Raw genomic sequence first — 25,929 nt, forward strand, 5'->3', positions numbered from 1 at the left:
CGATTTTAAATTGAATTTGATATAAATTTTAATTGTCAGGAAATATTTAATCTGGAAAATCAAATAAAGTCTTTCGATATATAAAATAAAGAGAGATATAAAACAAACCTTTCGTTAAACAAAAATCGATTAAACAATGATAGTTTAAGATTTACACGACGCGTGTGGGATATCCTGTATACATTCTCGATCTGAAAGCGCTGTTAGTAGAGAAGTCTTTATAAAAGACCCTCGAGAGGTTCATCGTCCCTTTGCGTAAATATACTCACCGCCCTTCTGCCGACATAATCGAGAGGAAAATACGTTTCGGCTCGTACACGGGGAATCCAATCCTTCTTAGGCCGAGATAGAGGGCTTTCATGAGTGTCTCGCAATAACGTTTCTTATATTCTCAATGCTGGCTTTTCTGGGAGTTTATTATTATTGCGGAAAGAGAGAGACATGTTTTTTCGACAGATTTGCCAAAAGGAAAAGATCTCGCTTGTACAGCATGTCTTCATTAAAACAAACGTCTTCTGTCAAATCGATTTAAATAACAAAGTCATGAAAATGCGGCATAAGCATGTCGCATTTAGATACCGACAGCTTTCGTCAAGGAACAAACTGTTTGGCAGTCGAGTTACAAATAGCACCTGCCTATCGATTTTTGAAGAATCGCATAAGCTGCTCAAGTCGCGAAAAATATCTGCATGAGATTCTTTCGCTGTAGCATCCCCTTCGGGAAAAGGATCAAAGATGTTAGGACTTTAGCCTTCTCACAGCTGGATTTATAAAATGGTAGCTGATTTCTAGCTGACATACGAGCAATTTTTTTTTGCGATTATTCGCCTCTCTGTTTCATCCTCGAGGATGTTTTGCCGACCCGTTATCTTGATATCCGCTTTAAGAAATGCTTTAAAAAACAATCCAACGAGTTCGAGATGGATATGACAACAAAATGTTATGAACCATACAAAGATCGCTTGCTATAAAAATTACTACAAACAATTCTATGTGAAAAATCGCTGCATGAGAGTTATACTCGGAATGATGTATTTGCGCAGACATCGGATAACCCAGTTTTCACGGATGAAAAAGACATGAAGAATCAAACACTAGAAAAATCATCAAACTCTTGGCAGACGGGTCATACGATGCCAGCGTGTAATTAGACAAACGGTCTTCTCGGATGTAATAAGCTCTCGTATTTAATTCCTATCCGTGATAAAAGCGGTCTTTCAGTGCTTTTTCATTCGCGAAACCCTTCGGCGTGCAACGGATGAATGTGTACGTCTTTCAAAAGTAATTGAACCTGAAATTAATCGATTGTACGAGGATGAATCGTAAACGATGGAATTGCCATTATTCCCATTTCAATGGAGAGCCATCAAAGTTCTGACAGAATTTATCGCGATTCCCAGCAAGCAGAAAAATTTTTTATGGTTCAATGTATTAGCGCATGTTTACATAATATTAATAAAAATTTATTATCGAATCAAAACTTAAAAATATATTATTGTAATGTGTTAAAATATTTTAATAATCAAAATACATATAATAATATAATATTTCGATAATGTGTGTGTGTGTGTGTGTGTAGAGCAATATCTAATATAATATATTTTTTCTAATATCAATTCATCGACAATCATGTACGATTCGCACTTGATTTTGACCGCATCGAATTAAATTCAAAGGAAAACAGATCGGCACAAATTATTATTCCCAGATTCCCGAGTGACTTGAAGTTATGCCAACCGACGCGAAAAACGATCTTTACGATAATATGTAAGACAGAACACGTCGAGAATTACGATCTATCCTGTCGCTGGCATGCTACCATGCCTGTCGCTTTGTCGAATGAGTCGAGTAAGTATCTTTTTTTAAAGAATCACTCCCCCCCTTTTTATCGATTGAATTTTGTAATATTTATGTAATATTTATATAGAGTTTGTAGTTTTATTGACTGAATTAAACCAATTACAAATATTCTTCAACAAATCTTATAATTTATTTTATATTGTCATATTTTCAATTGTGCTCCAACGATCGAGAATTATGCAAGATGTATTGAAAATTTTTCTGTCGCCTTTTAATACATTTCTCGTGATTCCATCATGTCGTAGCGAACAGAAGTATGATAATGCAAAATCAATACTGAGAATTTTAAAAAAATGTAATGTTGGAATACTTAATCCAGTCAGTAAAACTATAAATTGTACAAAAATTAAAAGCCAAACTAAGAGAAACTGCTTTAACATTAAAACATTAATTTAGATGCAATTTTGATTTATGTATACTAAATTCTATATAAAATTTTATATTAAATTTAAAAAAAAATATTTATTTAAAAAACCCAAATTAATACAGAAAATAATTTATACATTATTGACATAAATTCTCTTATTTTCTCTTTTCAGGTTATTAAATCTAGCATTGGAAATCTGTGCATTATAATTCCGCAATCGTGGCAATCGTTATTATCAGGCTCGTAATGTCAAAACTGGAACGTATAATGGGAAGAGAGAAAAATATTCCGCGGAAATAATCGCACTGGCGTGCGAGGTAATATCTCGCGAAAGAACTTATCGTGATTATCGAGCGGACAGTTCCCGTGATCCAATTAATTATTGGATTGTCCGAGCGGATTATTACTGTTCGCGGAATAGCGGTACAAATCATTTCCGAACATCATATTGTTCCTTAACAGTTTGAAATTCGCCATTGATTTTTACGGATGAAACTTTTGGATTCGATTTACGACGTAAAAAACATTTACAACGCGTATTCCCACTATACTTACTCGCTAAATAACTTACGAGATCTTTTATTAGTGGAAATTAATTATTTCTCGCTGTCGCTCATACAAAGAGTTATTATTATGTACAAGACGAAGGCAAGTAAGTGTTAATAAAATTGATAATAAAATTATCAATTGTGATTTTATGAGGTATATATTTTATTTTTATTCCATATAGTATATCGAATTAGCCGTAATATTATTCTCTGTCTAAAGATTCAGTTATATATGTATATTTTTTATCATCTAAAAAGTTTTACTTTAGTGCCATTTATTGATCAATAATAGTAAACACACTTAATATTTTAAATTCTCAAAAATTAGATCATTTCAATTTAGCATATGTTAATCACAGTTCTAAATAGGAACAGTAAATTAAAATATAAGTGTATTATATTACTTTTTATACTTTTTTCAAAAAGTATAAAAAGTAATATACTCTTATTATACTTATACTTTTTGAAATTTGTGTATTGTTTGTTAATATATATACAATATATTAATAAAACATATGTATAAGAAAATCTATATATTTATAAAAATCTATACATATACACACAGACATATACATACACACACACATTTATATATATATAACAGAAAGTTTTGATTGGAACACATGCTATTATGAAACTTTTAATTGCAAGTCCTCGGGAAAGAGCAAGTTACCGGTTGAGAATCGCTGACGTAGATGATACCAGATATAGCCCCGAGGTGCAATTCCAAATTATCGCAGGGGGTAAATACAGCGAGCGAACAAGGGGGCGTTCAATCTCCCCACTTAATCGCCGAAGAAACAACCTCGTCAGGTTCAGCCGGAAAACCATTTATGTAGACATCGTCTTTCCGCCCTTGGGGGATCCGAGGGAAGTAAGGGGGGAGAGGGAAAGATGAACAGGACGAAATTTATATCGGAACGATGACGTGCGGTGCTTAATCTTTTCGGTAGTGTTTAGTATAAAAATCGAACGAGCTTTTTGTCATTGAATTCGTTACACGAGTCTCTGATCCCGCGAGCTCTCGGCTTCCAGCTGATCCACTCTTCAGCAAGAGTGGATAATGATTTTGCTTTTTGCAGGCGACTGTGGAAAAGCATCGTTAGTGTCGATGTATTTTTTATATTACGAGGCAAACAACGAGAAATAAATCCCGATAAACCGTCTTTTTTATCTCTTTTTTTATAGATCATGTGTCGTGGCATATACGTAAAATAAAATTCCGCGGATAAAATAATATATGCGAAGAGTATAGCGGGAATATGGATGAAAGTTATTTCTATATAAAAATATAGGTTTTTTTAAAAAAAAAAATTGGGGTTTGTGCTGTATCGAGATCACTCGTTTTTTCTGCTTGCAGTTATAAAGTAAAATTCATCCCCCATGCTAGTCATATATTTTTGAAGTCATATATACTCTCTTTAGACCTCATCAAATGATACAGGAACGCCCGTATAACTTTTTCCCGCCGCACTTTTAGATACCTTAAAATAAATTTCCTCTTTGATCTGAGCTTCTCAATTAGCGGAGCTTCCAAAGTAGACACTGCATCCGAGGATCGAGATACAAAAAGTAAAGGGAGAAAATAAGAAACCTGGATGATGCGCGAGCGAGATAAAGGAGAGATGGACAAAGGAAAAAGAGGTGGAAATTGCGCGAAATAAAGGCGAATTTATTTCCACGGGTTCCCATTTACGCCGCAGGTGAAAGGCTCCCAGCAGTATTTCGTGTATCGAGGCACTGTCATTTTTATTTTCGCCCCGGAGCTGGAGAGCGCAACGAGAATCGATTTGCTGAAAGCGGTTCTCCGTCAATTTCGCGACCAAGATCGCGCGGCGCGGCGCATCATCTTTCGCCGACGACGTCATTTCCGCCAATGTTATCTCGCACTCGCTCTTTCCTATTATTCTTTCATTTAATCACGGGATAGACGGATTTTTCGCGTGTCGTTTTGGCGAGCGCCGCGAATGAGCTCTCTCGTGTGATTGATATTATGGGGGAGGGGAATGTGCGTTATATCGAGAGACTTGCGCGATTTCCGATCCGCTCGTGCGCGATGGAAGATTTCAATTTCGAGACGAGACGATAAAATGAATCGCGACGCGAGTGAATCGGTTGTGTGCGAAGGCGATACAAGAAGAGTGATTTAAAATAGAAAACAAGCGAAAATTAAGATTTTGATTGAAATCTGAGTATTACGAAGTAAAACAATAATAACCTGCAAGTAAATTAACAATACTCGGCAATAACAGAATTTTTTAAAGCGATAAGCTTCGCTTGTTCTTCCATCATGAAAACCTCTGTGTATTTTTGTTTATTGATAAAATGAGTCATAAGTTTATTAGATAAATAATAATATAAAACATAAAATAAAATAAACATAATAACATAAAATAAAATAAAATAATTACAAAAATTAATATTACATTTGTATTATTATTGTATAAATAAATAATATATTGTATAAATAATAATACACATGTAAAATGAAATAAAATAATTAAATAATTAAAAATAAAATCAATAAATTAGAAAGATATCAATCAAGATCTACATTATTCCATATAAGCAGAATAATAATGTTCTTTCAACAAAGCTTTAAAATAATACTTTTAGACTTGATTAGAATATTAGATTAACGATCATTCATTTGTCTCTCACCGTTGCAAAAAAATATTTGTGCTTAAATAAAGTGGTTCATGTCATTAGAGAGAAAGAGTACCCCGGTTAGTCTACGTAATAAAGCAGAGTAAAGTTGTGTAATCGAGAGAGAAAGAAAAAGAAAAAGAGATCCCGGTATCTCTCGAAACAGTGGTTAAGTGGGGGGATGCAATTAAGCGCGAACCGGCAGTGCGGTTCGTTCGAGCACGGTACGTTTTTGCCTCTCGCGCAACGCAAGGAAGAAGGTTCTTGGTGTTACTCACGTTTTTCTTGGTCCCCTTCAGCTGCTTCGAGGACTTCCACCAGGTCAGGACCGCCGCTGGCTTTGAACCGGAGCTCTGACATTTCACGTCATACGTCTTCCCTGCCGATAGGATCTGGTCCTTCCCCAAAATTTCCACTTTCATCGGTTTCACTGCAAGAAACCGTTATTACAAACTTGATATCGCCAATATAAATATAAAAGAAAAAAAATAATTCGTATCAATAAATGTGTCTGTGCTTTACATGTTGAATATTAATAATAAAAGAATGTGCGATTAAATTTTAATTAATAAAACGTTCCAACTCTTTACCGGAGAATTTACAGATATAGACGCAAAAAACTTTGTAAGCAAAATTAAGTTAAAATTCTTATTTCTTTTCGTTTTCGTAATTTTATTCATAATTCTGAATAAAACTTTGTCATTTTAACAACATATTCTCTTTTCCTCTAGTTTATGCTGTTGAGAAAAAATCTGAAAAAACCACTTATATCAATAAGTTAGTTTAATATAAAATACTTTATCGCTTACACAACAAGAGAGACATTTCAATGGCAATCACGTGCAGCTCGTAAGCATGATTTGCAGAATCGGGACGCATAGACGCTCGCTTTTTGGACTTCCACTTCGCTTCGGCCATTACTTCCGTCTCTTTCCGCGGATCCGGCGTTTTTGCAATATGCGGTGGCGCACATAACGAAGGACGATGCGAGCCAGCGAAAACGACGAAGGTAAAAAAAGCCGCAAAACGTGAAAAACGCGCAAAAGAAACGCCGGGATAATTAGAATTCAGTCCGTTCGCGAATTTCATGCCGCAAGTTCCTCCTCTGTTCGGCATTCTCCGCGAAAGTTCCCGGCCAACGGGACGAAAGGAAGTGTAGATCGATGGCAACGGCAAGAAAGAGAGAGGAGGGCGATTAGATCGGGAAAAAATGGAATCGGGATGAAAGGGAAGAAGAACAGGAGGGCGCGAAAGGAGTCGGACTGAGAGAACAGTCCGTATAATTGGAGCTCGTCGTGAAAGCTGTCGAAAACAAAGGCGGCCCGGGAGAAGATTGCCGAGTGCGAAATTCTCGGCAAAGTTGAGATTTCATTTGCAAATCAAAATTCATGTCGCCAGGTGCGCAAACGGACGGGACGACGCGAAGAATTTGACGAGGCTTTTAGTAGGTATCTCTCTCTGCCTGTGAACGCGAACGAGAACCGTCTTCCTTTCATCGCTTTCACTCTACATATATCCCGCCTATCTCGGACCAACTTGTCAGGTTAACTGCGTTAAAATCTTCTGGTTCTCTAAAGAAGCATTTGCACAAGCATAAACTATATCGCACTATTAATGTAAATTCACATGGGATAGCTATACTCTTTTTAAATTTATAGGTAAAGAATATTAAAAATTGTGCTTTTAACAGAAACTTTAAATCTTTAATACAGAGATAGTCGATGCTAAAAGTCCTTAAAAATGTCATTTTATTTTTATTAGTAAAAATTAATTTTTAATCTATTTTCTATATACATTGTATTTTTACTTTATATTTTTATCTACTTTTAAAATTTATTATAAAACATTAAAAAATTATATATGCAAATAATGATATCATTCATTCATATTCTCTCAATTCATATGCTTTTGTTAACGATTACCGAACCTTATCAATTTTGAAAAACTCTAGAGAAACTCTAAAGAACTCTAAAGAACTCTAAAGAAGAACTCTAAAGAAAGAGAAATTAATATTATATGTGTTTCTATATATTAGCATGTATTCTCTATATAACTATATATATATGATTACAAAAATTCTACATTTTTGCCTTTTGTATTGTAAATAAATATTGATTTTTATATCGATAGATAAATTTCCTCAAAAATCTAAATAAACTAGAGTAAAATAATTTTATTATTAATTCCATGCGTTTATTGATTTATCTCTCTCTCCTCTTTCGTTCACGCGATTTTTGCGAATTCCCTTTTGCCAACTTATATTCCTAATCAAATATCCTTTCAGAAATGGAAACACAAGCCCGAAGACTCATCGCCTCCTCGGGCGCTTAAATGAGCCGCTATTATTATTCGTGCGCATGGAGTGGTTTTAATCGAGTTACGAAGCAGTTCAATAAGGTGCGCGTCGTTCGCGCGACGTTTGCGCGTTTATCGTGTGACTTTTGAAAGCAGAGTTCGAGGAGCTATGCCATTTTATCCGTTAGACGCTATAGGAATAACGCCTGAGTGCAGTGCTTAAGGCTTAAGAGGTTTGGGAGAGGCTGTGAAGATATTTTGTAAAATCTAAGATAACAATTTTATGGAAAATTTCTGATAACAAGAATATGATAGCTTTACTTTAATGTATAACATAATTAAATAAGATAAATATATGCGAGCAAATAAATTTCTTTCTATAATTGAATGTATCATGATTGGTATAAATTTAGAAAACAGAAAAGTTTTCTCTTTAACTTCTTAAGCCTAGAGTAGAGATTGAAAAAAACAATGATCAGATTAAAAATTTTTCTTAAGTTAATTCTCTCCCTCTCTTTTATAAACTTTATACTTAAGTCTAAGGAAAAAGTTAGCTAAACTTTTAGTTACTATTTTATCCCAGCTTTCTCAGTGACTAAAGATCATTAAAGGAAATCGATTCATTCATCTGAAAATTAACTTTGAATTTGACTTCGACCAAAGTATCGTGAAGGATGAGACATTTTCTAACAAAAAGGAGAGGGGGAATAAAAGTTTTTGTACTGAAAATCAGATCTATTTAAGATCTGATCCGATAAAGAATTCAAAATGAGATTCAGTATCTCAAACTATGTGAATACAATTTGACATGTTAAATATGACATAGATTGAGCTTTCATGAACAAGATTATTTAAAAAATTTCAAGATAACAATTTCTATCTATCTATCTTTTTTATATCTTTAATCAACATAAAATAGATTATTCCCTATTTATGGCATTTGAAGTCGAATATACTCGAAAACTGTATTGATTTGAATTTTCAAAGGATTCTCGTAGATAGCATAAAGAGGTGAAGAAGAGAAAGTCAAATGGCGGAATCAGGATCGGCTGGAAGGGGCTGGTTGTTAAGTGGCTCGTTCGTAGGTAGGTTAAAGTCGGCTGTTTCGGAAACGATTGAACATTAAGGAGTCGTGCGTCGCAGATCCGTATGCGCTGGTCCCGCGAATCGCCGGTTTAAAGTGAAATTTCGCCGAGACTCGCGATACGCGATTCTAAGTGGTATTATTGCCATAATTTGGCAAAGCTGCAGTGAGCCCCGTATCGCTACGGTCTCGTTGGAATGAGGGGATAATAGACGGGGTGGACCTTCGTTTCTCACGGATTTCGTATTCCGGTTCTTGCGAAAGCCTGTAAACGAGGCGACAATGTATACGATTCTCACAGTTCAGAAAATACAAGGAAATATACGAAACGTGCGGCGGAATAACATTTGCCAGGAGCCTCTGGATAAACTAATTAATTCCAAGGAGGCGAAGAATCCAACACCGCGGTAGAAACAAATCACCGACGAAGTATTAATCCTCTTATGCATCCGCGAGCGAGAAGATATATGTGTTTATTAGACAAATTTCATGTATGCAAAATTTGCGCATTCCACATTTTGCGCTCCATTGTAACTTTTCGGGCAATTTGTAATCAATCCTTACACGCATTAATCTTTTAACTCTTAAAAATTGAAATTTTTAGAAAATTAAAATTCATTAAAAAATATTTGAGAAAAATTTTATCATATTAAAAATTAATTTCCAAATTAATTACTCATTAAAAAGCCCCGTGTACTTTGTTCTTTACAAATAGAGTGAAATAAATTATAGATTCTTCAGAGATTAAAAATTAAAATTTTTACGGAATTAAAATATCTGAAAAGTTTTATTATATTTAGAAGAGTTAATTTCCAAATTAATAACCCATATTAAAATCTCCACATATTTTTTCTCTTCAAGGGAAAATTATTAGTTCTCTCTCTGCGGGTTGAGTTATTAAGCGCAAGGAGTTACATTTTTGAAGCTCACTTGTCTCTAGAGTGAGGAAAACTCTTCTTCTTTTATCGTCTTGCCAACGAGAGAATTTTCGAGGGTTCTTATGCCGTTTGCGACTTCGCAAATTCGCAAACGCTCTTATTTTGTGATCGAAATTCACCGTTTGCTTATTAGCTTCGTTACTACTTTATATCATAAATTAAAATTGTCTCAATTGATTGATAACGCAATTGTAAAACGGCAATGTTGAATTGGTACGGGACATTTCGTTTAATAAATTAGGATATTTACCCACATTTTGTTTTTTAACATTTTGTTTTTTAATGCATTCTATGATGCTCGTTTTTTTGTAGTAAAACTTATTTTTATTATCACATATCACACAGTATTTTAAATATTTTAAGATAATAAAGAATGAGAATCAATATAAGGTTGATATATATAAAAAAATCAAGAAGATATTTTCTAATAAAATTAATTCTCAAAAATTTCCCCTTTTTATAATTTCTGAATTTTTATCATTCCATAATTCGATAGCAGAATCGAAATTTAATTAAAGTTAATGAATTTTGTTAGAATCTTTAATTTTTTAGTATCCAATCTAATTTATCAAAAAACCTCAGAATTCGACATTTCGCTTACACTTTTGATATATTATTCCTTTAATCGATAATTCCGTCATAAAGAAGCTTTTCGATTTACAATTATCACCGATATTGTTTGCTCGAGGAAAGCAACGACAATGCGATCGGCAGGATCGACTTTAATGAGGAATTTCTTTTGATGTCTAATATTCGTTAGGTCGTTACTACTGGCGAGCACTATAATCGCCTGACTATCAAGGAGTGCTACTACTTTCGTTAATGCCCGTAACTATAAAAGACTAATGAGCTTCGCCCGCGCGCAAAGTTTACGCGGGCCGAAGCGGCTTCATTAATTTTCTTACTAATTAACCGGGGACGCCGATCGCAAGAGAGGAACGACGAAGGGGATTTTTGTCGAATGGAATTTCTGTGTCGGCGGAATGCCCGCCGACAGGAAGAGAAAGCCGGAGACTCTTCTCGGCTTGTTACCTAACTTGATTATTCTTCTGAAACTCGCATAGACTACATTCTGTTCGGAATCAAACGCCTCGGTAGAATGAGTCATTAAAAGTTGAACAAGTTTCCGCGAGGCGATCGCCTCGTTTTTGTTCTCGCAATGCGCCGATTTGCAACCTCGTTCAGACAAAGTTGGCGCAGTGATTTAAATAAAATACAGTCGCGATAAGTGAAATCGCGCTGACGTTATACAAAATCTGTTGATGATATATATATATATATACAAAATAGTATTCTCTCATTAATGTTTCCTCTTTCTCCGCATTAACAGCGTATAAATAAAGATTTAGTAATATTTACCAACCTTTTAATGATGATTTAATATGTTTATTGCATTTGTTATTAAAATTTATTATTTATCTTTCAAATTCATTTATGCTCTGGATTTATTGCGTAAAGAGACGCAAATTATTAATGTATTAACTATATATTCGCGCAAATGGCATTATAATAAATTGTTTAATTTTCGCTAAATGGATTTTTTGTTTATTAACACCACAGCGCGTTTCATATTTCTGTTTTCAGTCTCGTACATTATCCCGATCGATTTCACGATGGTTGGCGAATCAGAGGCGGCACTAAGACATTCTGCCACAAGATTTCTGCAGGGAAATATATCATAAGATAAACGATGAGCGACGACATGATAGAAGAGAGCGCATTGCGCTCTCTTAAAAATAATAAAAATTCATAACGGTATGCCACTTCAAGATATTATATGGAAAAATATACAATATTTTCCTTCAGCGCGGCGAGTTCTGCTAAGAACTCAATATTCTTTGCTCTTTCGTGTCTCGTCTCTTGCTCGAAAGTAACGCGAAACTGCATAAATCGAATCCATAATCGATAACGTCTCATAAATATGTGAAATGGTGTTAACCTGGCATTAAATAACTGCCAGCGAGAAATTTATAATTAATATTCGTAAGAAAATATATATATATATATATATATATATATATATATATATTTTTTTTTTCTTACGAATATTAATTATAAATTTCTCGCTGGCAGTTATTTAATGCCAGGTTAACACCATTTCACATATTTATGAGACGTTATCGATCATGGATTCGATTTTTTATTCTTTTTCAATCAAGTAGTTCATATAATTTTATTATCCCTTATATTATAAATTACTCATCAAAGAATCTGTCGAGACAGAATGGCAATATTAGGACATACCTTATACAATTCTCATTTCTAAAAATAAATTTCCCTTCGTTACGAATCCTGCATACTATATGAAGGCTATACATATCGCGTTCCCCTTCAATTTCGTCATTTCCATTACGCGGAGCGTCTATCGAATAACGATTAACGACAACGAATTCATGCATCGAGGGTTTTACCTCGGCGAGGGCATGAAAAATTAATGGAACACACATAGCGCCTGGTTCCGAGTGTTCGGCAATCCATTCCCCGACACTGGAGTATATGTCGACCTCGTTGTCGACCGCGGAAATCGTTTTCGCAAGTCGATCAACTCCCGAAGACCCTTCAATGACTCGTTAGATTCTCGTGCGATCGTACGATTGCGACGAAATATCGGTTCGACGCGATTATGCAGACAGCGAATTCTCGCGCGCATCTCCAATTAACGTGGAATCAAGAAGCGACAAGTTGCAGAATGAATTTCGATGCAATGTACGATACTCGAGCGAGGAAAAACGAAGCAATCGTGCTTCAATATTGACCCGAGTGCTACGCCAGACGAAATCCGTTTTCGAAGCGTGATGTTGATATTTGTTCGTTCGCTTATAACTATCGATCTTATTACGACGAGTTAATGATTTTTCAACATTGAAGACGACAAGTAACTTTATGTATATTTTCCGTTTGAATATTTGAGATTTTTTTGCGCTTTTTTGATATTCGAGAAGTATTATAATGGCCATTGCCATTGAATTTTAAGATATCGAAAAGATGTTCGGTCGTAATGATATTTGAAGAAAGTTATTATCATTTTCAATTGTTCTGCATCGTGCATTTATTTATCAATTATAATTATAATTAAAAATCAATTATTCAGAATCAACTGAAAAAATGAATCCTTGTATTTTATTTCAAAAGAATTATAATTATTTTAATTTTAATAATTAATTTTAATTATAGAATGCTTTAATTAAAATAATTGTCCAATCTAATTATCACATTATGTAATTTCAATATTAGAACAAGATGTTATCAATGACATACATTAATATTTATTTGGATAACATTGATTTAAAACAAAAATAAATAAATAAATAAAACGAGAGAGAGAATGTCTGTCAAAATTTTACTTTTAACTGCACTGAGAAAAAATCTGGTTGCATTAATTAGAAATCTGACAGATTTAATCAGTATGTCTGTTGGAAAATGGACAAATCAGAATTCCTTTAGGAATTAGATGAGTATGATTAATTTCTTCCTGTTTACCAAATTTTCTTAATAATAATATGAAATTAAAAAAAAATGGATCACTGTGTTCAGTTAATATAACAAGAAATTTTATAGATCCAATTAGAAAATACTAACCAAATCCTTATCGTAAAGTCTAATAAACATTCTAGTTATAAAAAATCGAGTCTTATCATGATAACTAGACATTTTGTTTGGTTTAACCAAAATGGCTTCTATCAGATACGTCTTGTTGGTACAATCAAACGATTTTTCTCAGTGTGTGGAAGATGTGTGAAAGTATCTCGTTTTGCAATTAAGGTAATCGAACGTCGCGTTCTAAATTCACGATCGATACGTCCCTCTCGTTTGCGCTCTCAAGCTTTTTAACATCACGCGCAAGTAGCCTGAACGGCAATCTACGGCAAGCGGACTCCTCCTTGCATCTTCCGGCTCGAGGCAGCTTCCCGCGATTTAATTTAAACTTGTTTGTCTGGCACAAGTTTCTTGTCAGATGAATCTCGGGCGTGCCGATGAGCCGCCACGCTGCTTATACAATTATGAATATTAATTTTCCATCCCGGCCATCGAGGAAGAAGACATGAAAGAAGAGGGATGTTCGACGAGAAAAATATTTAAAAATATTTAGAGAGATATAGAGCATCTGTTCTCCATTCGCGAGAAATGAAATACATAATAGAGAGCGGAAAATGAATTGTGCTCTTTGACAATTATCGCGCCATAAATTATTCGCAATATTATTACATCACAATTATAATCCATTATACATTACTTGTAACAAATAGATTCTCATTATATAAATAAGGTTAATGCGTGTCAATTAGGTTGGAATTTAATTTATCAGCATGTTGAATGATTTTGTAATTAAATTTTAGTTTGAGAGAGAGAGAAAGAGAGAGAGAGAGAGAATTTTGGCACAAAAGGGGCTGTCAAAATATTGCATTAATTGAAATTGTAGATGGCTTCTAGGACACTGGATAGATGCGAAAGATCATATTTCAAAATTTTTTTCGCATACACACATGCGCGCGCGCATGGCAAGCAATAAGTAATTCAACCAGCTTGGCGGTTTTCAATTTTTGGACGAGTATATCACATATGAATGGCTGCAATCTGTTTGCGTTTGAGCCGCGTCCGTTTCCAGTCGTCAAATCCAACAGAACGATCAATCGCGCCGATCAATTGAAATGGTCGCCAGTTGTTCTTTGACGAACCATGGATGGCCACAATTAGTCGGTGAAAAAATTGAAGGACTTTTTTTCAATTTGTGCGTCGCTCAGTTTTTTAAAATCCATTTTTGCAAAACACGCTAGAATTCCGACGAAATCTGATAAGCCAGGTATGCCAGGTTATCAGATACTCTCATACGAGCTCGTTGCACTGTCAAATGCTCAAATATTTTTCCAATAACTGCGCCAGATCATTATCTTGTTTCACAATTTTCTTAATTTTCGATATTAAAAGCTACCTTAGTAATATTCATTATCAAAAAATATGAAGAGACGTCAAATATATTAATCGACTCACCTATAAAAATATCAAGTAATCAACATTGCTGATATATCCTTAGCACAAAGAGCTCTGATTCTCGATATGTAAAAAACGCATAAATGCACACATAAAGCTCAAAGTAGTCAAATTGCTCGCCGAGACCAATTTATACCAGCTTATACTTGTAATTACGACGATATATTATAATTTTGCGAGCGACGAACCTTCATTATGACATATTATTCTACCAAAGAATTACAAACGAATTATTCATCGTCACGGATTCACTTTGCCGAGGGAAATCGCTCGAACCGCAATTTTCCCCGTGTCGCCATCGTTGTTTCCGGATTACGGGGGACGGAAAGTATACGTATATTTCCTTTCTACCTCTGTTTTTCATGGAGATTAATCGAACGTTGCCGCGTTCGCGGCATGTTGCCTGCGCCATGCGTCCGTCGCATTTCGAAGCGATTCCGGAAGTGACGTTATTAATGACATCGTGGGGTTGATTGCTTTTCGACGAAACCCCGGCCCCTCTTTCTCCTGGAGCTCTCTCCCCCCCCTGCCACCCCATTGTAATCGGTGAAAAATGTTTCAATTTCGTCTCGTCCAAAGTCCGCTTTCATTTACGGGCGGGTCGGAAAAAAAAACGAGAGATCCGGGGGCCAGACAAATCGGATCTCGAACCGGTTAAATATTCGCTATATTCTTTTTGTCGCAAAAAATATTGATACCAATATATGGAACGAGCAGGAAAGGACGAGCAGGAGGATGAGTAAGAGGAGAGAAAAGGGAAGAAGGAGGAGAGAAGCAGGAATCGATCGAAGTATCGCGCCGATATTGACGGGCTTTTTGCATATTCATAACGCGGCTATCTTGTTCCGCTGGTATTCGGGAAATTTGAAACATTCCCGGGGAAAATCCCCGCTATTTTTTTTCTCGTACTTGCGTAATAGCCGAACGTGCGAGCGAGTAATTCGAACAGTCGTTATTTTACGGACGAATAAAGAGCCTCTCTGACGTGCGAGAACCGCAATTCCCCTTTGTACCGTCTAAACCGCATTGGAATGAAACTTCAATACACATTACAATGGTAATTCAGGTATTTTCGTGAACTTGAAAAGTGAAGGAAACTGCATGGATGATCGCCCAAAGGGATTAATATTCGTCTTAATTAATTTGATATTCCTTTTCGCTGACGCTTTCACTTACGTTTTCTCGTTCTCGCAAATGCAGAAGATTCTGTCGCCTGAGTAGGCTCGCTTTTTTTGAGAAAGAATTCATTTCCGCGAAATTAAGTCGACGTAGTCGCGCGCAATTAACGTTAATTGGAATGAGCGTACTCACTGTTAAGCTCTATGACGATGGTGGTGGTGGGTGGCGGCGCTAATTGAGTGTTATTCGCTCGACAGGACAGTTTGGCGTGATGATGTCGCCTTGTGAGAGCCTTCAAAGTCACGTTGCTGATGGTTACGACGTTGATCTCCCCGTTAGGACCTTGCGTCTCTCGAATTTCAGTGGATGCATGAATGTTCTGCGATTCCAGATACCAAGAGACCTGCGGTCTTGGTTTTCCTGCGCATATGAAGCAAAATTATAGTTAGAAAAGTATAATAAAAAAAGGTGAGATGCTGTATTAAAAAGCGCAAAGTTTTTAATATTCAAGATTTAATTAAATCTCTAAAAAAATAAATATGAAATTATAGTAAACCTAATACATAAAATGAATGGCATAGAAACTTTAAGATGTCGTAAAGGATTATAATATTTAATTAGTGTAGTATATTATAATCCTTTGTGTGTAAAAAAATAGATTGAAATTTTACTAATATAAATAAAATTTCTTTAATCGATTTATTTAAGCAAAAAAATATTCTATTCTCGAAAAAAATCTATTTGAAAAAAATGCATATGTATATTTAATATATAATTTTATTTTTATATAATTATATAATTATACATACAATTTGCATATTTTTTAAAAATAGATTTAAATATTATTTCATGTATATATTAAAATATATTTCATACACACTACTATGGTATATCCATTCCAATTATTTAATCGCGTATAAAGAGAAAATGTTTCGAAATTGTTCACTTTTATCACAAATATTAAAGACACAAAATATCCTCCCGTTCAATAAGCGAAAGTCGATTGAAGAAGCCTATAAATCTATTTGTGAAGCTTCTCGAATTTCTATTAAATGTCAATTAACACGTTCGACAAGCCTGACGACTGTAACATCGGACCTGAGGCTGAAAAGGATCGGAAAGCGGGACGTATCGGAGTTGGCAGGATGACGACGCCTGCCAATTATTCATTACTTCTCCGCCAATGAGCCAGTTGACAGCGAGGGTAATTCGAGTGGCACGTCCCGAGGGCCGCGTCGTGGATGTCGCCGTCAATCACGAAGGTGGACGGGCCTCATTCGACCGAAACAACGGTACGACAGGCAAAGGCAGGCACTCCACGTCTCCCTCAAGAGACCGCTACCTATCCTACCTACCTGTGGCTCACCGCCGCCAACTGTTACGGCTAATTATGACAAAAGGAGATGCGAAAGCGCGCACTTCCGGGATAAAGCTGCACCCGTTGCTCGCGTACCGAAGGCATCGCAACACGTCGCTCTAATGGGCGTCGCGCTAATTTACTGCTGATTAATTAGCAAGGTACACTCTTGTCGTCCGGGGATGTAAGGAAGCTGGTAAACTATCGGACGGGAACTATAGAGGATTGTCCGTCGCGAGAGAGTAGTTGCGAATGGCGACTGTAAACCGGAGAAGCGACAATAAACTAGCTTCCACAATTCAGCGATCCAGGGCTGATTATATATTCGATGTAAGTTTCGTTCTCTCCTGTTTATTCGAAATAGATCCCCTCTGAACTTGCGCTCTAATATAACTGCCATGCACGTACAGTAATTTTAGATATTATCCTCTAACAATTTTTTTGACCAAAAATTTATTACTTTTTAAAACAACACTTTTTTCTTCTGGCATTGTGTATTAATTCTAGTAAAATATAATTTCTTGAAATTTTACACTATTAGTTTCAATTTTACACTATTAGTGTTATTTTTACAGATATAGCTTGAAAAAGAGAGAGAAAGAGAGTTTGACTGAGCGTGAAGCTGTAAAACTGAAAATCTTTGCCTAAATGACGTCTTCATCTTGCTTCCAAAGACGTCTTGCAACGGACAGTACTATTACATAAACAACGATGTGTACTATCGAGGACGCTGCATGATATTAACAGATATCCGTTCCCTAATCAACAGTTATTCTAGATGAACCATCTGTCTATCTAGTTCGCAGACAGCTGTCTATATTCTAGTTGTCTACACGGATATGTATCCAATCAAAGATACGTCTGTACATTGCGTGTACATCTTGCCGAAAGCCGCGATCATTGACACTGATAGTTAGCTAGAACAGTAATAGTAATTAGATGCAGCTTATTTGCTCGCTTAGAGCTCTACATTAATAATCCGCAGACATGTATTTGCATGATATAGTCAGCGCCAGGTGTACAATAGTATCTTAACCCTTTCGTACCTCCGGGACATATATGTCCCACCTACGAAAAAAATCATAACTTTTAAACAAATAATCCTATCGGCTTTTACCTTGGCTTGTTTTAAAGAAGAAGGTTCAAGCTACATGTAAAAAAATCGCGCACTTTGAAATGTAATGTTTACAATAAAATATAATTATTTAAACTTTGCAAAAAATCAAACTTTTAGAGAATGAAGATTAACTATATATTAATCGAAAAATCATAGAATTTATGCGCTAATTATAAACTTAAAGTTTTATTTAAATGTGATTACAACTTTATTATGATAAATATTATAATATTTTACATGTGTAATCAAAGTAGGACGACGCATGCGACGGGCATCCAAATCTCGCGGCAGATGCGCGGCTTGCAAAAAAAAGTGTATAACAACGCTACGAATCGAACGTGTGTGTGCATATTCAGGAAAAAACATAATATAAATTTTAAAAAATGAAATTTCTAATCTCATATTTTAAATATATTGATATTTAAGCCTTTCATAGTCGCCATCTTGAATCTGCCATTTTGAATTTAAATTTTGATAGTAAATTTGGAATCAGCACTCCCAAAAACTTATAAAACTGTCTTCATATGAAACACATCTCTTTTGGGAAAGCCGAAGGTACGAAAGGGTTAATGTAACGCATTTAATTAAAGATTACAACAATTGCGCATTTTCTCTTTTACGAATTATGTCTATAAACAAACGTAAAATATTGAAAATTAAAAGCTTATTTAGTTCTCAAAGCTAGATAGAGATGACATTTTATAAAATTTCTATATCTAATTTCGAACAAAATATATTTCGATAAAAATTTCACTTGAATTTTGCGTGTCAAATTGTCGTAAAAATGAGAAATGTTTAAAAAATAGATTCATGAACGAAAATTTGACGCTTGCAAAATGAAGATGTTTACATATAAAACTTATTATTTATGTCATAGTCCAAAACTCGCATTTCTGCGTGACGCAAAATGCTGACGGGGCTTAGCGTGCATTTACCTGCAACGTTACAACAACTGCAAATGTTTGTTCTCATACTGTTCTTAATGCGCGACTGACATGGATTTGCGTATTTTACGAGACAAGCTTTACTGAAGCATAAAATAATTTATTATAAATGCAGATTATATGAGTAAACATAACTGCCGGAAGTACGAAAAGAAACAAACGGATAATCCTACACGCGCGTTATAGCGTAGAGACGCGTATTATCTACAATCGCGTTAATTTCTCGAGCACAATGCGCTGAAATCGCATTAATTTCCCGGACTACACATTCATTAAACAATAACCAGGAAATGAACAAGAGTCTCCCTTTCCTCCCCCTCCGCCTCCTGGCCCCTTCGTCGCGAAATCGAAGTTATCCTGCGCGTTCAGGAAACGCGTGCTAGATGACCCGAGGGAAGCTTCTAATTAATGCGCACAATAATGCTCAAAGTAACATATATGTACTTCAGATATCGATATTAAAAGAGATATAACAATATCGGCTAATATATTTCTCAATAAGTATACAGAAAAAAATAAGTGTCAAATCAAAACTTATATACTTAAACTAACGCGTTCATTGTTTCGTATATACGCAACAATTTATAATCTTCTTAGAAGAATTTAATAATTTTTAATTTTAATAATATTATAGTCTTATTATTATATTTAATATTATTATTACATTATATTATATTATATTATTATATTATAGTCTTATTATTATATTTAATATTGTAATTGTCACCTCAAGAATATATAATTATTTAATTCTACTTTAAGAGAATTATAATCTTTGATTTAAAAATGTTATTTTCTATCTAACATTGTTTCTTTCCCGTTTAAGAATTAAATTTTGAATCATAAGAATATATTTTTCTTGATTAAATTATATAAAATGGCTTCACTCAAGTAAGCAATTATTCAAACAATTATATTTTTCTTTAATTAACGCAATATAATCTCATTTCAAGATTTCCATGTTAAAACTAAATATATATTTTCAAAACAAGAATGTCCTTTTTTTCTGTGTATGAAAAAAAATTATACGTCATTCCCATAAATTCATAATTTTTCGCATCGAGTTTCCACCTTATTTGTTGATTTTTCTGCGTATGACATTTTTCGCGTTATAAATATTGTATAAATTTGTTACTTATAACTTATTTATATGGTTATACGTTATACATTATTAAAATTCATCGAGACTTCACACGCAGAGAGATGCATGAAAATCATCCGCGTCCAGATAGAATTTTTATTCTCAAGTCTGGAAGCGTATCACTCGACAAATTTGATTTGCGGGGGAATTGTGTTGATATTCAGAAATACCGTGTCTCAGGCGTTCGCAACTTTCTTCTTCCTGTCGCGACAACGACATTTCCGCGCGATAACCAAGCTCCGTCTCAAAAAGGGAGCGATAATAAGCGTTCATTAAGTTCTATACTATAATTAATTCCGCTACTGTTTCCATTGTTCCCCGTGGGATAATACCCGCGCCGTCCCGCAGGGTACGAATATATTCCGTCAGTGGTATCTCGGAGGGCTTTTCCCCATCCGTTTCCTCTTTTTAGAGCGCGTCTCGTAATATATAAAATGTACACGATGTACACAGCGTGACTATAAATTCTCTTTCGAGGAGGAATACATCGAAATACTTATAACAGTGTTTCCTGAATTATGCGAAATTGAAAATTCGAAAGCTTCTCGCGGGTGAAATTTTGCACGCATCGAAACTTTAGTTTCTCCTGGAATTTCTCAAGTAATTGTTACTTAAACAGAATTTCAATTTAAATAATCTCGCCGCAATGTGACGTAATATTAAGCGCAAATTTAAGACCGCGCTTTATATACGACTGCTCTAGGTTGTACTTACGCGTGTCGAATAATAAAGCGGCACGGTTATTATTACGGTTATTATGACTTCTGTTATGCCGAATTGCCCACGACGCGAGCTCCCTGAAAAGCTCGCGTATTAAAAGTCGCTGCCAACTAAACTCATTAGCGTATCGTACTTACTCTTGTACCCGGTACTTTTACCGCAATATTTTTATGATGTTACGCGATTTTAAACATATCATGTTGAAACAGTTAAGCACAGTTTCTCTGCTTTCGTTAAAAAACGATATACGGTACATTTGCATTCGGATACTTTTATAACCCGAGTTTTCCGGTCGCCTTCTCATCACTTTGCCTTCAGCTCCACCGAGCGAATTTCACGCGATATCATAAGTAATCACGATAAAGGGGAACAATCGTACACGTCAATCTGGATCGCAAAATCCTTACGTCGCAAACAGTTATTATAATGAAGATAGTGGAATTTTCTCCCTCGATAAACGATATAATCCCATGTAATAAAGCATCAATTTAATAAAACGCTAGCAAAGTTGTAGCGATATTAAATCGTGCCGCTATGAGCATCGATTAAACTTTTAATCGATAACCACAAATTCAATCGAGCCTCAATTCGCACACGGAAAGTAATAAAATGCTCTCGAGCTCTCTCAAACTCCTTGTATGTGCTCGATATTTAGATTTTTTATTAACGATTTATTTATTTTTGTTATATTTTTTTATTACTGACTATTTTATTGATTATTGATTTATTTCTTAATATAAAAAACGCCCATATTTTCCGAGGGATACATTTGATAATCAGAATGCGCGAAGTGTATAGGTATCTTCGGAAGGAAATATGGAAGGAGGGAATAAAAACGTGTCGCGCTGCGAAACAAAAAGAGTGAAGAACGCGAACGGGGGCAGTGGACGCGGTTATGGCTGCCAGTCGTGTTAAAACAAACATTTCGCCCCTGACCAACGCGCTGTGACGCTGTAAAATTGCATTCGATGCACAACGCCGACACCGACAATGCAGCAGCAGCGGCAGCAGCAGCGGCGGACAAGGGTTGGTAGGGGATGAGGTGGTGGTGGAAATACACGGTGTATTGTGCGGTAACAATACGCGACAGAATGAGCGGTCGCCCCGCTTTTCGAAGAATATATCCACAGTCGAAACGCGCAGTCAGTTTTAAACGTTTTGCGAGGTCACCGGCTCGCGTTTATGCGACGTATGCAAGCGCTCGAAATACGAGTAGAAGCGGGTCAATTATTTTCAACAGCCGCGCCGAATTGACGAGAATCACGGACGAGTACAAGAGGGACGTGATTGGTGAAGGGAAACTCGAAAGTATGCGGGACTTGGCGATATGCGGCGGATTTTCTGCAGCGCCAACGAAAGAATCGGTCTTTAGGTCGAGAACGGTTTTTTTTTATCTCCTACAGCGCTTTTATTTATTTAAAACAATTGCGACTGATTGTTCCGCAAATGTTGTCCCGCAATTGTTTCCGCAAATTGAATTCTAGAAAAATCGTTATTGTAAGATTTGCAAATCAAAGTTTCTCTCCATGTTTGCGGAAAAATTTATGCACGTAATATTTAAAATCTATGCATGTAATATTTAAGAAATCAAATACCTTTTCAATTTGACGAATATTTGTACTCTAACAGGCAGCCAAATAAAAAAGTAATATAATATAATATAAAAAATAATATAATATATTTTTATTATAATAAAATAAATTTTTATTATCGTAACGTGTTCGCTATTCAAATAAAAAAAAACATTAAAAGAGAAATAGAATAAAATCATAATGTGTGATGTAATAAATACGTGAAATGATGAAAAAAATGGGATCGCTTAAACTCGTTCAATGAATGGAATAATGTATATTCAAATTTGATATTCCCAAGTAATTGTACATCATTAGATCTTTTTGACAAATTAAATATGAAGTTAGAGAAAATATAAGTTTATGCTAGTTAAATGTAAAGTTTCTTTCTTTCTTATAAAGCGTTTGTAGAATGCAAATCTACAAGCATCATCGCGCAGGAGTTTCCTTCAGTATACTCTCCAAAGTTCTGTTGATATTAGGAATTATAGCCAATGCGTTATGGAGTTTGAATTTCTACAAGATACACTGCGCGAATTTCCCAGTCCCAACCATTTCCAACCTCAAAGCGGAACGAAAGAAGCATTACTGCTAAGAATCGCAAATATGAAAGCACGAATCTCTAACGGAGCTCGAGTTACTGCAAACTTTGCCACTCAAAAGACGCGCGTAAAATAGAAAATATTAATAGTTAATTTATTTCAAGTTTCGTCGTTTCTCGTGTTTCAAGAGGAGAGTAATTTCATGAATAAAATAATAAAATTATTTCGCTTTGACACGTGCAATAGAAATAAAAATTTTTAAAAAGATCGCTAAACTCGATATTAATTTTCTTCATTTTTATATTCTCTTCATTTTTGTTACATATTCAATTCATATAATATTAAATAATATCAAATATAATATAAAAAGGTAATATTAAATTATCTCCAAAGTTACATTGCAAAATAAATTACTGTGTCTTTCATTAGCAAAACTTTATAATTTTATATTGTTTTTCTGTAATAATATTTCAGAATAGAATTTTAGAAAAATAGAGAGCGAGAGAGAAAGAATTTGAATCAATATATTATAAATATAACTTTGGAAATAATGTTTCCTCTTGAGTTTTTAAATAAGGATTCTTGCAACAGGAATATCTTTTACACAGTCCGCAAGAATGTCGCAGAACTAACGACACTGCAAAGTCGACGAGGTCAGCTCGTACGGGATGGCATGTACGTATCTTGCAGGATTTCATGTCACAATAAAATAAATTAAAACCCATCGCTGCTGCTATCCTCTCGTAAACCAAGAATATTCCATGATACAGATTGTTTCAAAAGACTTAAAGTGCGTTTAAAAAAATAATGCAAAATAAAGCAACATTTATCTTTGATTTTTTAATTATTAATTTAAAATAGTATTAGATTTTTAATTATAAAAAAATTTAACCTATATTTAATTAAAATTATTAAAATAATAGAATAATTTATTTTCTGAGATTTGGATCATTTTATTACATATTAATATATAATAAAAATAAAGAAAAAAGACCGTCTATTTTTGCCTTTTAATTAATAATATAAAATATAGCTTTAAATTTTTAATTATAAAAAAAGCTCTAAATATATCTAATAATAATAAAATATTAAATAATAATAAGATAATTTATTTTTTTATTTGAAAATTCCCTCCTTTCCTCCCTCTCTCCCTCCCTTTCTTTCTCTCTCTTTCTAACAACTTTTCAATAAAAAATACAATCACATATTGTTAATCCAAAAAGATTCAACTGTATTTAATACCAACGTGACATGTCTATCCAATATCTACATTCAGGACAAAACGAGTGACGAGAATAGCTTTTAACGTCCATCGACACGTGTCGAGCGATACATTTCATTTGTTTCTTCAAATTCTTGGCGAAAAATGACATGTACCATATTGTACACGCTTTTGAAACGCCGTGTACGAAGCGGACGGAAAGTTTCGCTTTGCATATGCACAACCCAGCGTACGGTAAACAGAGGGAAGAGCGTCACATCGGGTTTTATTCCGCATTGCCGTTCTACCGAGCTGTCCGCCGCGTTTTGTGTCCGACTCGCTTCGCGCGTTCGTTCAGCATCCAGCTGCTCGCTCGCGATCTCCGCAGCCTCTCTCCGCGTTGCTTGTCGTACGTGTCGTAAAGTGCCACGTTCGGCCCGCTCGAAGTGTCGGAAGTGCATTGTGCGAAACGGACGTATCAGTCCGTTCCGGTCTAGTCATCGACGGCACGAGAAAATCAGAAAGAGAGAGAAAAACGTGCATTTTAAAAGTATCAATTTTTATTGATTATATGAAATGCAACCATATGTCAGATACGGACTGTATAAGTAACTGCGTATGTCCTGTTTTGTTTCCCGCGATGTTGAAATTGAAGAAATGTTTACGATACCAAGTAAAACAATTATGTTTTCATACCGTTGTGCGAACGTAACGCGGATACCTTACGGCTTTATGCCTCCCTGGTCTTTATACCTTGTCTCTCAGGTCCATTTCTTTTTGCGAACGGTAACAAGGGACAACCTCCCTTTTTATAATAGTTCCATGTTCACGTCTGAGGGTGACATTAAGGAAGACGAAAGACAATTTACGTCAGTATAGGACATTGCGCAAACAGATCTCGACACACCGACTTGTTTCCCGTATTAAGAACAATTATGTGAAATGTGTGATAGTATAGAATATTTTTCGCACAAAATTTTACTCATATAATAGATTCGACACATGTGTGTGATAAACTATTATAATTTGTATGATACATTTTGTGTGAGAATAGAAAATGTTTTTTAATTGAAAAAAAGTTGGCTGTTTGAAGGATTTATATTTAATTAATCATCAAGCAAAATTAATTATATATATATCGCGTCATTAGAAATAATTAAACTATACTGATAGGACGCAATACCATGGCTCTATCTCTCTATGTTCGACAAATAACAATGAAATACAAGATGGCGTATTGTGCTTTACTCCGCGAATTCGTACTGGTAATGGTGCTTCAGGTCAGTCATATGTTGCATTCGAGTTTGTCCCGAGAGGGGACCATCCTCGGGGACAACTAAGTAATGATTATTCGGGACGGCGAATAATATCCGGCCGAGCATGAATCCGATGGCGAAAACGAATCGTTATCCGAAAGCTCGGCCACGAGCTGCAGAATACGAAGAGCCACGGAAGCTGCATTCGAGCAAGGTACGCTAATCCCGGCTTCG

At 35.1% G+C, this 25,929-nt stretch overlaps 1 protein-coding gene across 3 annotated transcripts in view; it reads right to left on the reverse strand.

Annotated features, from left to right (window-relative positions):
* LOC145967553 (synaptogenesis protein syg-1) overlaps positions 1–25,929 on the reverse strand; it is a 255,027-nt gene that overhangs the window by 81,636 nt on the left and 147,462 nt on the right. For all 3 annotated transcript variants that reach the window (XM_083092553.1, XM_083092551.1, XM_083092552.1), the window contains exons 6-7: positions 16,039–16,266; positions 5,700–5,851 (exon numbers count right to left, since the gene is read on the reverse strand). In XM_083092553.1, the coding sequence (XP_082948679.1) occupies positions 5,700–5,851; positions 16,039–16,266 (380 nt within the window). The remainder of the gene's footprint in view (positions 1–5,699; positions 5,852–16,038; positions 16,267–25,929) is intronic.

This window comes from Camponotus vicinus, unplaced genomic scaffold (assembly GCF_025532165.1).
Source record: "Camponotus vicinus isolate PSW18456_S1 unplaced genomic scaffold, iyCamVici1.0 SCAF_2, whole genome shotgun sequence".
Lineage (NCBI taxonomy): Eukaryota > Metazoa > Arthropoda > Insecta > Hymenoptera > Formicidae > Camponotus > Camponotus vicinus.